Source organism: Lissotriton vulgaris, chromosome 11 (assembly GCF_964263255.1).
Source record: "Lissotriton vulgaris chromosome 11, aLisVul1.2, whole genome shotgun sequence".
NCBI lineage: Eukaryota > Metazoa > Chordata > Amphibia > Caudata > Salamandridae > Lissotriton > Lissotriton vulgaris.
The window spans coordinates 736,659,727-736,674,564 of NC_141699.1; the positions used below are offsets into that span (position 1 = coordinate 736,659,727).

At 46.0% G+C, this 14,838-nt stretch overlaps 1 protein-coding gene across 2 annotated transcripts in view; it reads left to right on the forward strand.

Annotated features, from left to right (window-relative positions):
* The window catches only part of LOC147683421 (chromaffin granule amine transporter-like), a 343,654-nt gene that overhangs the window by 248,793 nt on the left and 80,023 nt on the right, over nucleotides 1–14,838 (forward strand). For both annotated transcript variants that reach the window (XM_086944840.1, XM_086944841.1), the window contains exon 11: nucleotides 13,025–13,103. In XM_086944840.1, the coding sequence (XP_086800966.1) occupies nucleotides 13,025–13,103 (79 nt within the window). The remainder of the gene's footprint in view (nucleotides 1–13,024; nucleotides 13,104–14,838) is intronic.

Here is a 14,838-nt window from a genome sequence, read left to right on the forward strand (position 1 = left end):
CCCCGGATCCTGTGGTTGCCTCTCAGGACCTGTGCAACAAGATAGCTGCCTTCTTTCAGTCAAAGATCGCTGACATCTACACTGCTTTGGAGGTCCAAAAATCCTTGACCGCCGTACCCTTGCTGTCTGCTCTTCCCGAGCCTGGTGATGCTGAATCTTCTCAACATCAGGATCTGATATCCTTTCCTCCTCTTTCTTGTCAGGATCTTGAAATCCTGCTTGATAAAACCAAATCTGGCTCTCCGCTGGATGTCTGCCCGCTAAAGATCCTCAAGCAGTGCAGAGAATCTCTCCTTCCTCCTCTGGTTGACATCATGAACAGGGCGATGAAGGAAGGCATTTTTCCCCAGCAGTGGAAGAATGCTGTAGTAAAACCTTTGCTTAAAAAGCCTTCTCTGGACCCCGGGGTGTTAAAAAACTTTCGCCCCATCTCACTGCTCCCGGCTCCCGCAAAGATGCTAGAAGCCCATTTGAATAAACATCTGGCTACATTCGTGGAGAGCTCGGGCTGTTTGGATCTTTCCCAGCATGGTTTCAGGAGGGAGCATAGCACCGAGTCTGCCCTCACCATAGTGCTGGACAATATCCGCACTAGAGTTGACGAGGGTCAGACCTCCCTCCTGATCCTTCTAGATCTCACAGCGGCCTTCGATACCCTGTCTCCCGCGGTGTTAACATCTCGCCTGAGGGAGATTGGGGTCCGCGGGCCTGCTCTGGGACTCCTTTCCTCTTTTCTCGACCACAGAGAACAAAGGGTAATGCTGGGATCGTTTCTATCTCCATCCCTGTCTGTGCAATGTGGGGTCCCTCAAGGGTCAGCGCTCAGTCCTACCCTTTTTAATATCTATGTGACCCCCCTTGCCAGACTCATTAGATCTTTTGGGATGGAGGTAGTCTCTTACGCGGACGACACCCAGATCCTAGTCTCTCTCTCCCAGTCAGCTACGTCAACTGCCGCCAATTTTAGATCTTGCATGGAGGCAGTTGGCCAGTGGATGATTCACAACTCACTAAAACTGAATGGGGAGAAGACGGAGGTGATGGTTTTTGGAGGAAAAGAAACGATCTGGTCGGCTGAGTGGTGGCCGAACTCGTTGGTGGCCCATCTCGTCAGCAAAAAACTTGGGAGTCATGATCGACCCCACCCTTAGTATGTGCCAACAGGTCAACAGGACTGTTTCGACCTGCTGGGGGATTATCCACATTCTAAGGAAAATCAGGCACTTTTTGTCACCCCAGGCAAGAAAGCAACTTGCTGTCGCACTTCTGGGCTCGCGACTGGACTATTGCAATGCGCTGTATGTAGGACTGAACAAGAGTCATCTACAGCGCTTGCAGGTGGTCCAGAACGCGGCAGCGAGATTTGTTCTTGACCTACCTAAAAGTGCCTCTGCCACCGAAGCCCGAAAGCAGCTTCACTGGCTCCCCGTTGAGTACCGGATCCTTTTTAAATCCATGTGTCTGGTGTATAAAGCCTTAGCTAAATCCAGCCCTACAGGCATAGGATCCATTCTATCTCAGCATAACCCCGGTAGGAATCTTCGCTCCAGTCACAAACTTCTCCTCTCTGTACCTCGTGTTAGAAAAGCAAGATGGGGAGGCAAGGCCTTTTCTAACCTGGCACCTAAATGGTGGAATGCCCTCCCTTTGGAAGTAAGGTCCCGCCCCACTCTACAAGCCTTTAGATCCGCTCTAAAGACCCACCTTTTTACACGTGCATACCCTTAGTGGTGCTCTGCAAACTTTTTGATTGGTTTTGATAGGCGCCTTGACACCTTCGGGTTTGGTTTGCGCGTTACAAGTTGCTTAATAATAATAATAATAATAATACTACAGTCAGAACACCGCTTCACATAGACTTGTAACATCACATGAAGAAACCCGGTCTTACCTGTGCTGCTTTGAGAGTCAAAACATATCTGAAACATTTTTAATGCATGTTCCGGTCGATAATTTACTTGGCAGCCCAGGGGTTTGTGCCTTCTCACGAGGAACACAAACAATACAGTTAACCACAACAACTTGATTGTATCAAGAATTCCTTGCAGTGCTTTTGAGTGTGGGTGTCAATCAATCAATCAATCAATCAATCAATCAATCAATATTTAGCTTTATTCGACCATAATATTCACAGTCATAAAATCACATAACACAATCAGTAAAATTGAAGTTAAAAAGGATTGTTACAATACATTGATTAAGAGAAATAAAATACAAAGCTCACGTTTAAAAAGTTACATCAAATAGTATCCAACAGCATTTCAGATCCCACTATTCCACCTAGAAAGAAATAGCATGACTTTCCTATGCCATAGGACCTTATTCAAGAACTTGGAGACCCTCCAAGCCACATGCTCATTCTCTAGTAATTGTAAGCGAACAAGAGCTGGGCGGCATTGCCTAAGGTCTTGCTGTCTTAGAAGAGGTAGTAACCATACTTTCCTTAATTAAAAAACAGTTTACAAAAAAGGAATAAGTGAATAGTGGACTGCTCTGAGTGGGAGTCGCACACACACAGGGGTAGAGGTCTTGACCAGTTATTCATCTTGGGTGTAGTCACTAGTCTGTGTACAGTGCCTAGTCTAAATCTGGTCAAAAGCTTTCTATCATATCCACTAGGGACAAAGCTTCAATAATGTTCCATAGCTAGAGAAGTGAGCCTTAACTGATGTTGCATAACTGTCTGTTTAACTGCTTCATCGGCTACTCTTAATAATCCCAACATAGCAAGGCCCTCTTTCTTCAAAGTTTTTCTCGAGATTCCAGCCATAGAGCTAGGGTTTGTATATTAATCTGGGTGGCCAAGATCTATCATAAACCTGTGAACAAACCTATGCCAGGGGATCTTGTGTGCCCCATCCAACCCAATACAATCGCGCAGGATATCTCGATTTAAATCCGTCTGTTCACTAACCCATATCTTGTGCCAAAGGAGGATAGGCTCCAGTTTAATGAGGTCCATTAAGTACGGTAGGCCCAGCTCCTCATGACACACAAATGAGGACGTGCCAGGATGAACTGAAAGAATATACCTGAGGAAGGCGTTTTCCACGGTTTGTAGAGGGAAAGAATTAACAAAACCCTAGACACCGGCCCCATAAATCACTGCGGATACACACTGTGCCTTATATATTTGCAGGAATTCGCCCAGTGGCTTCCTGCCCAACTTTTTCGCAAAGATGGCAAGGGCACTAGTAGATCTACTAAAGCCAAGTTTTTTCGACTCCATTGAGCGGGTCCAATTATCGTTCTGATTGAAAAGGACACCAAGGTACGAGAAAGTTCTTGTTGATGCTAACTTCCTACCATCCAGACAAATTTCCCTGCCCTTATCCCTGCGTGTCCCTATACCACAACTGATTATAAAAGTCTTTGAGACGAATGGATCCCTCGACCCCTCACAGTCCGGCTTCCGAGCCAATCACAGCACCGAGACCGCCCTCATCGCCGCCACCGATGACATCCGAGCCCTGATGGACAACGGAGAAACAGCGGCCCTCATCCTCCTAGACCTCTCCGCGGCATTCGACACTGTCTGCCACCGCACCCTAGTACAGCGCCTCAGCAACGTCGGAATCCAGGAGAGGGCACTGGAATGGATCATCTCCTTCCTCGACGGAAGAACACAGAGAGTCCGCCTACCACCGTACAAGTCAGAGGCCTCCGAAGTCATCTGCGGCGTCCCTCAAGGATCATCTCTGAGCCCCACCCTCTTCAACGTCTACATGAGCCCCCTCGCGGCCATCGCATGCCAGCACAACCTCAACGTAATCTCCTACGCCGACGACACCCAGCTGATCCTCTCCCTGACCAACGACCCCGCCGCCGCCAGAGCCAACCTGCACGAAGGGATGAAAGAGGTAGCCGAATGGATGACGACCAGCCGCCTGAAACTGAACTCGGACAAGACGGAGGTCCTCATCCTGGGCTCCTCACCCTCCGCCTGGGACGACTCCTGGTGGCCACCCGCCCTGGGCACCGCACCCAAACCGACAGACCATGCACGCAACCTGGGCTTCATCCTGGACTCCTCCCTCTCCATGACCAGGCAAGTCAACAACGTCTCCTCGGCGTGCTTCAACATCCTACGCATGCTACGGAAGATCTTCTGGTGGATCCCCACAGAGACCAGGAAGACCGTCACCCAGGCCCTCGTCACCAGCCGACTGGACTACGGCAACGCCCTCTACGCCGGTACCACCGCCAAGCTCCAGAAGAGACTCCAGCGAATCCAGAACGCCTCAGCCAGACTCATCCTCGACATCCCACGAACCAGCCACATCTCCGGACATCTGAGAGACCTTCACTGGCTCCCCGTCAACAAAAGAATCACCTTCCGCCTCCTCACCCACGCACACAAAGCCCTACACGACCAAGGCCCGAGCTACCTCAACAGCCGAGTCAACTTCTACGCTCCCAAACGCCACCTCCGATCAGCCAACCACGCCCTCGCCGCCGTCCCCCGCATCCGAAGAGCGACTACAGGAGGAAGGTCCTTCTCCTACCTGGCCGCCAAGACCTGGAACTCCCTCCCGACCGACCTGCGCCTGACCCAAGACCACCTCTCCTTCAGGAAGAAGCTGAAGACCTGGCTGTTCGAGCAGTAGCGGCACCCCCCCCCCCCACCCCCAGCGCCTTGAGACCCTACGGGTATGTAGCGCGCTCTATAAATGTCATTGATTGATTGATTGATTGATAAATTGATACATAAACCCAAATCACGCATAAAAGCATTAAAACTGTCCAAAACCCTTTGCAAGCAATTTTGCGTACACACCATTAAGACTGTGCCATCGGCATAAAGCAGGGTGGAATAGGTCGCCCGCCTGCTTGAGGGAAAACTTGTCCACTCTTTAGTAGTGCCTTTGCCAGCCCATTAGTGTATAGATTAAAAAGGAAGGGGGCAAGGACACACCCCTGCCTAACCCCTCTACTTACAGGGATTGCTTTTGTTCACTGACACTCCAACCCATATCTGATGCTGGCTGACGCTCCCTCATAGAGTCGCTGCAGGAAGACGATAATATTGGGGTCCACCCCTAAGTCTACAAGGATGTCCCAAAGCCTGACATGGATTACGAAATCGAACGCTGCTGTTAGATCCACAAAAACTAAATAAAGCCTCCCTTTTTAGCTCTTGTGTATTTCCCTACGAGGATAGCCAGGTTTAAACTCTGTTCAATTGTACCCAGCCCCTCCCGGAAACCATGCTGAAAGTCTGACAGCACCTGATTTTCAGCTGCCCAATCCTGTAAACGCTGTAGGACTACTCGTCCTGCCACCTTCACCATTGAATCAAGGAGGGAAATTGGTCTGTAGGAGCCAGGATCTTGATGATTTCCCTTCTTGGATATCCGGACAATGATACACTCTGTCCAAGTCTTTAAGAAGGTAGTGGAGTCGCTAGCGTTAAGCAATTGAGTCAGGAGTGGGCCCCATAGCGCAACATTTGACTTGAATAAATCGACTTTGACCCCATCGGTCTGGGGAACTTACCCCCCTGGCTACGAGCAAGAGCTAAATGCATTTCATCCACCGTTACATGAAGGTTACCAAGGTGGATAGGATTAACACCCTGAGATTGTTTATCATCATGAAGGGCTGGGCCATTATAGAGTGCAGAAAAATGATGAACCCAGTATCTTTCTGAGATCGCGATCTAAATGGCAGGGCCTCCACCCCCACTCATGGGGGCCCTTAAGACATTCCAGAAGGCCGCGGAATCCTTCCGTTGAGCTCCTGCGTGGAGCAACTCCCTGGCTTCCTCCCTCAGGTGCCTTTTTCGTTCCTCAATTGTCCTCTTATAGAGTGCTCTTGCCCTCCTTATCCCCTCACATGATCTAGGTTGTCTTTGGAGCTCTTGCATCAAATTATATTGAGCTTTAGTGCAGGCACTATTAAACCAAATGGGGTTTTTCAGCTTATTACGGCATTGGACACTCAGTAAGCTCTTAACCTCCTTATTTATTTCATGGAAGGAGTGCACTTCGTTGTCCAGAGTGGAAACTCCGTTTAGACAGATGTCAAAGGCAGGTTTACATGTTGGAATGAGCTGTTTAGTCAATGCATCTGAGTCTACTTTAGACCAGCTAAGGGCTTACCCATTCGTTTTATTTAGCTCCAGGGCACCCATCACCCAGTTCGCTGGATTCTTCCCCACTGGACTTTGAACAGATAGAAGAAGCTTAAGGCAAAGCAGATAGTGACCGCTCAATGCAATGCTGCTTATCGCAAAGGAGAGCAGCCTAGAGGCAAAAGTATGTGAGACCAACATGAAGTCAATGGTTGACAAAAGACCTCTCCCATTAAAGGTCGGGGACGTAATCACTTTGGTAGGAACAAGTTCATTTGCAAATCCCATATCAAACCGAGACATTAAATTATTGAATAGATGCCCTGCCTTTGTGTGTGAAAAATTACAGTTAAAGTCCCCATCTTCAATATGGATACCACATATTTTTGGATCAACCGATTTGCACAATGCGCAGTTAAAATCCCCCAAGAAGATAATTACACTGTCCTTTGATCTTGTATGTACACAGCCTCCCTTGGGCCCTCCTCCCAAACCCTTCACCTCAGGAGTGTTAAAAATCATATAACCGTTAATATGTATAGGATCCAACTCCCAAGTCTCTTGCAAGCAGAGAATGTCAGTGCTTGCAATGAAGTCACACGACAGCAGATTTTAAATTTTCGCACACAGCCCTGCGATGTTCCAAGAGATAATGCTAGTTGCTGACGTTGCTATAGTTGGAATAGGACTCACTTGTGATGTAGAAGGAGAGTGGCTTGAACTATAAGGGGACCCTGTAGTGACGTGAAGCACACTGTTGTTATTTCTCAGATCGTCTAAAGTGATTTATAGAAATGAAAGTGCTAGAAGGCAGACAGCAGTAATCATGCCCACTGTATTTTGCATTTTAAAGCATTTTCTGAGGTAAACAAAATGAATTACCTTTGAAGTGGCTGTCATGAAAGCTCCCGCCTGCCTCAGTGGTGTTTTGAAGTATCGCTTTACAAGAATGGAATCTTCGCTTGCTCAAAGAAGAGCCTCGATGCAGAATGAGGTGTGAAACCGTATCCCTCGAGTTTCAGCATAAGACAGACCCTCCAAAATAAAACACACCCGCGGCTCTGGTACCAGCAGTGCATACTACAGTCAGAACTCCGCTTTACATAGACTTGTAACATCACATGATGAAACACGGTTTTACCTACGCTGCTTTGAGTGTCAAAACATATCTGGAACATTTTTAATGCATGTTCCGGTCGATAATGTACTTGTCAGCCCAGGGGTTTGTGTCTTCTCACGAGGAACACAAACAATACAGTCAACCACAAGAACTTGGTTGTAGCAAGAATTCCTAGAAGTACTTTTGAGTGTGGGTGTCGAATCAAAGAAGGTGAAACCCAAATCCTCCTAAGCTGTCGGTGGCGAAACTCACAAAATAAAATTAAAACAGCTGCTACTGACAAAAGAAAATATAAAAAATTAGAGTGACGATGAAGCCAACCAATGGTAAGTAATGGGCAGGCTTGAACGCAATAGTTCAGCGCAGGCAGCATTGCGTGGGCTGTCTCTGGCAAAACTAGATAAATGAATCTACTAGGGGAGGCCACGGGATGAGACAAAGAAGAGGAGGATTCAGCATGGAGTGTTCTTCAAGTGAGGCCAAGCATGAAGACTCCAACTATAAGGCTCACAGTGCTATGCTTTATTGTGAATTTAAATTGTGTGAGTCTCCTGTTGAAAATCTGTACCCTTGTTGTTGAAGGGGCCCTAATAAGAGACTGTATCCAAAAGGCCCTTTGTAAGAGTCAGTGAGTGAAATGCTCTGTTTTAGAGTTAATGTGAGAGGCAATAAGTGTGCTGATCTGTAAATGGACCTAAGCGCTGTGGGAATACCCAGACATGGGTCCCATGCTCACCATCCCACTGAAATCAAGCCATACTTAGCTGAAGATTTCATAATAAGGGCAAAACTGGTCCTGGGTTGCTGGTATTCTGGTTCAGGGAGAACCTGACTTGGCAGTTTGGCTAGAATGTTCCCATTGGAGCAGGGTTAAGACTGATTTGTATATGCTGGGTTCAAATTGTGATGGCATGGTGTGCAAAAAATGACGGATTAGGATGCAGCCCAAGTGATTGTCAATGGCTGAGATAAATTAAAGCATTTCATCCATCACCTTGTTGTTGTTGCAGTTGACAACCTAAGTGCGGCAGGTATGCCCAGTCATGGGTCCCATGCTCACTGTACCCCTGAAATCAAGCTATCCCTGGCTGAAGAGACCATAATAAAGGTGAAACCAGTCCTAGGTTGTTTGTATTCCAGTTCAGGTAGGACCTGGCTTGGCAGTTCGGGCTAGACTGTTCCTACTGGAGCAGGGTCAAGACTAATTTGCCTTTGGCAGGGTCATTGTGGGTCAAAAATGATTAATTGGGATACGGTCTGAACGATTGCCAGTGGTTGGCATCAATTAAAGCATTCCATCCATCACCTTATTGTTGTTGCATATCTATGTGTGGGGTTAAGTGTGAGAGTTCTCGTGGCCAAACACACATCAGGGAGTGCCCCAGAGTTACAGCCCCTTCATGAATTCACATTGTGAGAGTTCTAACTTGAAAGGCTGTGCAAAATATTGTTTTAGGGGTCCTGTGTCAAATGAGACAATGTGAGAAGTCCTAAGTGGGAAGTCATTTGAGAGAAAACTTAATGTTGGAGGTAACTTATGCCATGTGCTTAAGGTCCTGTGTGGGTAAGCGTGAGTATAATGCCATGTGTTGTATGCCAAATGAGAGAAACCATGAATGAGGACTGGTGTGAAGATCAAAGTCACCAAATGTCCAGCAAAATATTATGATAGAGTACCTAACAGAAGGCTGAGTCAAGGGCTGTTTTGGAGTCCCTATATAAGATACCATGCATCAGATTTCATATGTGCAAGACCACACATATTATATGGCTAGTGAGATGACTGTTGTTTGCTACATATGTGAGAGCCTGGGAGAGAATGCTAAAGGGTGGCCAGCCGTGAGGCAACCTTTGTCAGAGACCTCAGAGATGTTGTTTGTTGGAGTTTGTGTGTTAGATGCCTTGTCTGAAATGCGCACAATTGGAAGTTCTTTATGAGGGGCCTATTGTGCGAGTCAATGAAGGAGACATCTTATGTTAGAGGTCCTATGCCACGAGTTGTGAATGCTATGCCCTGTGTGAGAAGTCCTATGCCATGGGTTATAAATGATGGGCCAGATGTACTAAAAATTGGTTACTGGTTGCAATTTGTTACCAGTATATTTGCAATCAGTGTTTTATTTTGCAAACTGTTCTCTGTACTAATAGGTAGGTTTGCAAAATAGCAAATTGTAGTGGGTCACAATTTGACCTACCTCATGAATGTGAATGTTGTAGGCCCAGTGGCATAATGCAAATGATGTTCCCCCCCCCTACAGAATGGGATGAGGGACCCTACCTAGGCTTCCCATATCTCACAGATATTGATGTTAACCTAGGGCTTAATGGGGGATTCAGAAGGGTTGGGGCCGATTGAAGGATTGGGGATTGCCTGCTTTGTGAAAGCTGCAGGGATCTGTGTTATGCTCCTGAGTAAGGTGAAAATTCCGACCCACTACATTTCGTAGCCATTACAGGGATGGTGGCCGTCTCGGGTCAGCAGACCACTTTGCTTTTGTTTGAATTTATATAAAGCATTTTTTTTAATTCCGCCCATTCTCTGCGAAAGTAAATGGTATAAAAAAATTTAAAAAAACAATCATAAGTTTAATTAACATTTTTAAAGAGTAGGTAGTTGTTCCCGGAACCAGTTTAGCAACCAGATTTAGGTTCCAAAATATTAACGCATTCCATTCCAAACACGCCCCTGCCAAATGCCGATTTGGTATGTACTCAAAAACACAAATTGTGATTTGGTAACGTGTTACAGAATCGCAATTTGCCTTTGTTACATACCAAATGAGCTGATTTTGCAAAAAAACATTTCCTACATCTGGCCCAACATCTGGTATGTAACCCTATCTTGCATCTTATGAACGAGAGCCCCATTGTGGGTGTGAGGTGCCTTTTTGGTGGGATGTCCTGCGACAGAGGTCTAGCGTGAACAGCTGTGTGGGAAATTCTGTCAGCAATGGTAGGCATGAGGTACCCTGTTTGACGGAGCGGTCATATATGCAGGTCCTATGGGAGAAGTTCAATAATGGGAGAAGTTCAATATACTGGCAATGAGTGAGTGAGGGCTGATACGTGAGAGAGTTGCCATGCCTGAGAGAGTGCGTGTTCGAACCCGTGAGTGAGATTATCTGAGAGCGAGTTTACAATGCACCATGGAAGAGGCAATGGACGAGACCACTGTGGAGCATTAACGTACATTTTTGATGGACAGGTGCACAAGAGATTTCAAAAGCCACTTTGCACGAGAGGTTTTCCGTGAGATGCCATTTGCCCGCGCCACGTAAGAGGGCATTTGCTCTTCTCTCCCGGGAGAAAAGCTTGTTAAATGTTACGTGCGGTACGTTTAGTGCAAAATGAAAAGAAAGTTCCGTGTTAATTAGTCAATGCCTCGGTAATCCAATCAGCAGAGGATGTGTCCCGCGGCCTGAGCAGGGAGATCTAATTTGGCAGAAGACAAACTGCGGGCCTGTTGAAGCTACGGCAAAGCAGAGATATACCCCCGAGCAGCTGAGAGACAGATATCTGTTAGAAAAAAAGGAAAGGCCGAGAGAATCAATCCAGATAATGTCCTTAGTGCTCCATGATTGTTTTATCTCCGACATCAGTCATCTGCTGGAGGTGGCTGGGCTGCAGGAGGTGACAGGGCCGCACAGAGGAAGAGTGAGTGTTTTTTATTGTGAGGGAGGATGAAGGAAATGTATGGGAGCTAAATAGTGAATGTTTGTCCCAAAAGCTGCATGTAAAAAACGTCATTGTGTGTGTGTGCTTGTGTGTTTCTCTATCTGTCGCTCTTTAAATCTCTTGCCGTTTCTCTCCCTCTGGGCCTGAAAGGACGTCTTGACATTAAGTGCGATATTCCAAACAAGTTCTCTCTCCACCTTTCTCTGATTTTCTGTTCTGTGCATCTACAACTTTGCCCTCCATGCAACACCTCGTTGGCTTTGAGGTAATCTGACTAGTAGTACTACGTCTAAACTTCTACAGGTTAGCTGATTGGCCTATAACCATCTGCTGCTGCTTTGTTGCCTTCGTAGGGGTTGAGAGAAACAAGTAGGGTTTTGGTGAATGTTGATTGCACCTGTGAACCCATGTCATTGGTACACCATAACTCTGTGGAACTTTAGTGCAAGGTCCAATTAAAGTTATCCAAATTTACAGCCCCCAGAATGCGTTAGGTAATTGAAATTTGAGAACCAAAGTAGGCTGTCTCCGGGGACATGGACTCATATTTTCGCCCTTGGGGGCATATTAACAACAGCCAGTGATAATTATCGCTGGCCGTGCTTAACGATAATTATATTATCTCAGGCTATCTCTGGTATTTATCGCCCTGGTAGTGCGTTATTACCAATGCGTCACCAAGGGCAATAAAAATTCCAGAGAGAGCGAGGTTATCGCCCTTTTGCAGGGAACATCACTGGTTTTCCAGCGATATTCCCTGGAAAAGGACGATAAGGTATCGGCATAATCCACCCCCTATGTTAGGGATGGCTAAGTCAGGATTATAGCAGATATTAGATTTTGGCGTAAACGTCAGTTTATACCGAAGTCTAATGTGTGCTAAAATCATGTGGGCTGTCTTGTAAATATCGCAATGTAAAGATCAGCGATATTTGCAAGGTAGTCTATCTGGGGTACGCCCAGTAACGCCCGCTTTGCATCTCATTGGAGATGCAAAGGGAGGCGTTGGGGAAAAGGGGACTAACATGCGATTATGCATGTTAGCACCCTCTTGTAAATAGGGCGCTGTTTTTATCTCCGCTTTTTTTGGCTTTGTAAGCCAAAAAAGCGGAGATAAAGCCTTTGTAAATATGCCCCTAAATAAGCAGACATTCATCAACTGGGATTGTGCATGTGTGGCTAGGGTGTTTTTGTCAGAAGATATGTGCAGCATACAAACTTGTGAGGCAAAGGTTCGTACTAGGTAATTACTTTGCCCTGATTCTCTCACTCTAATGGCTATAAGTTGAATGAGACCTTCTTGTGGCCAAACCCAATCTGAGTCTTTCTTTTAGCTCCATTTTAGTTGTATTGTATTCCAGTTTCACAATAACCACTTTCCTTTTGCTCTACTGAAGTGCTTGACTGACAGGTGTTCTCAGTTCCCTGACTGTAACTGCCAAAGTCTGGGCACTATTATCAATCTCCACGATTTTTCCTCATTTATTGGACCCATCATCCTCCTTTAACCATGTCGGCCATAACAGACATTCAAATAGGTAGGGTTGTGCTTTCTTCTCCCGCTCCCACACCTTTGCTCCTCGATCTCGATATCAGTGTTTTAAACTTCATTAATCTTTGCAGCTTTCTTGGGGCATCATCTGACAAATTGCTGAAAACAAAGTATGTTGTTACTAATAGACCCAACCCTCTTCTTACCTATGGGACTGTAGAAGTGTGCCTGCTTCAGATGACGTTAGACACCCAGGTTGAACTGTGGAGAGGAGTTATGGGCTCAGGAACCTCAGATGATTTGTTTTGGAGTGTCTTGGACACTGACTTGAAACACTGAAGGGTATCAGACCCTTTAGGGTCAGATCGCATTGGAATTATTAGGATTCCACCCACAGCTTAGCTTAACAATATAAGACTGTGTTGATTTGTCGCTCTTTTTTTATAGTCTACCAGGTGGCCATGTTGCACTAAATGTACTTTTCCATTTTGAGCTAACATCTTAAATAGATATACAATATGACTATTTTGAAGTCTGTCTTAATTTTCTAGGTTTAGCCTTTCAGCAAGCAAGTATGTCTTACCTAATTGGCACCAACCTCTTTGGAGTGCTGACACATTAACATAACAAATGGCTATATTTCAAGTCTGTTTTTGTTTTCTAGGTTTGGCCTTTCTGCCAGCAAGTGTCTCTTACCTCATTGGCACCAACCTCTTTGGAGTGTTGGCAAATAGGATGGGTCGGTAAGTGACTCCTATAAGTTTAATTAACTGTGATGATGTCAGATACAGAAAGTGCATCCTTTTAGATCGCTCAGGGTGATAGAATGGAGGGTTTGTTCACACAAAGCAGTGGCAGGCTACCCACACCTTGTTTTGAACATGCTAATTGAAACTATGGTATACTGAATGACAACTGCATAAAACAGAAGTGGTGAAAAGACAACGTGGAAATACCACCCAATAAGTGACAATCTTCATCTTAAAGTCTTCTGAGTGCAGATATCCTGGGGGCAGGGGCAATTATTTCTTTAAATGGTGAGATTATGTACCTGAATCATTAACAATCCCTTTGAATTTCCCAACTAGAAAACACAGTTTTCATGATGTCAGCAAGATTCATGAACATTTAGCAGTATTATGATTTAGACCCACTTCTTGTAAGGTTGTGAAGACAGAGAGATGAGTAATATTCAATGTTTATGTTAGAAACACCTTTTTTGGCCTGTTCACCCCCATTTATTTTGTGCTGACTGACACTGATGGTAGCTGACTCTGACTGTGCCCTGGGCTCTGCTAGTCAGCCCAGGGCCAGATGGGAGGCTTAAGGAAGAAATTCACAGATGTGAGTAGGGGTACTTTATGAAATTAAGCAATATTCTGAGTTTGGTTTAGTTAACTCTTACTGTTCTGCAGGAATTACAGCCATGATGGATTTTTAGAGAATGGTGCTTTCTGGGACAAGTCTATGCCACACTTTGGAGGAAGTTGTCATGCTTTGGGGTGTTGCCCTGCTCCTCATTGGACAGGTGTGCTCCCCTGCTTGTCACCAGAGAACCCTGGATAAATATGTGGGAGTAGCAGAGCCCCTCAGTTCTACTGCCTGAAACTACAAGAAGAAGGAAGATTGTCCTACTGGAACCCTGAACTGCACCACGGGTCCCTCTGGTGAAGACTGCGCCTGCTGCAATATCTGGGACTACAGTTCTGAGGACTTTGCCCTGCTTCAAGAAAGAGAAAGGAGTGGACTCCCAGCAGTTATGGGGTAACAGGGCTTAACTGACCCTTCTCCAGCCAGAATCCCCCTCCTGGAGTGTGTCCAGTGGAGTTTTAGGGGTTGGCCAAGAGCATTGCGGGAATTGAGGTCCAGACTTGCCAAGGACCATCTAGGAGATACCAAACCCTCAGATTTGTGTTTTGGACCCTAGGAACCCACTAGGAGACCATCTGGAAGAATGTTTGGGAAACATTTTGGAAAAAGCTCCATAAGGGGACGGACTCAACAGCGAGGGCCAAGATGGCCATCTTCAACCTCAACCCCGCCCGGATTCCAGATTTGTCCCGCTGAAGAGCTCCGGAAGACAGACTTCCAGGGTTTTATCAGGAGCTTGCAGAAAGTCAAGCCGACAAAACCTCACCGAATCCGGACTGGCAGAGAGCATCAAGGGCACCTGGCCGAAAAAGCTCCAGAAAAGTTGCTAAATGGGAAGGTAACATTTTCACGAGGCCTCCAGTGTGGAGTATCTGGGCAGGACTCCAACGCTGTCAGCCTCAGACTTTGACTTTGTCCCAGTCAGGCACGAACAGATGTCCAGAAGTGGCGCTACTGGTTTCTAAGCACTAGAAAGTGTTTCTTCTTTAAAAATCCATATTTTTGGTTCCCTACATTGAATTTTGATGGTTTTGATCTCATTTTAAGGATTACAATATTCCCTATTTTTATAAAGGGGTGTGGGTTTTTTATTGTGTGTTGTGTCTT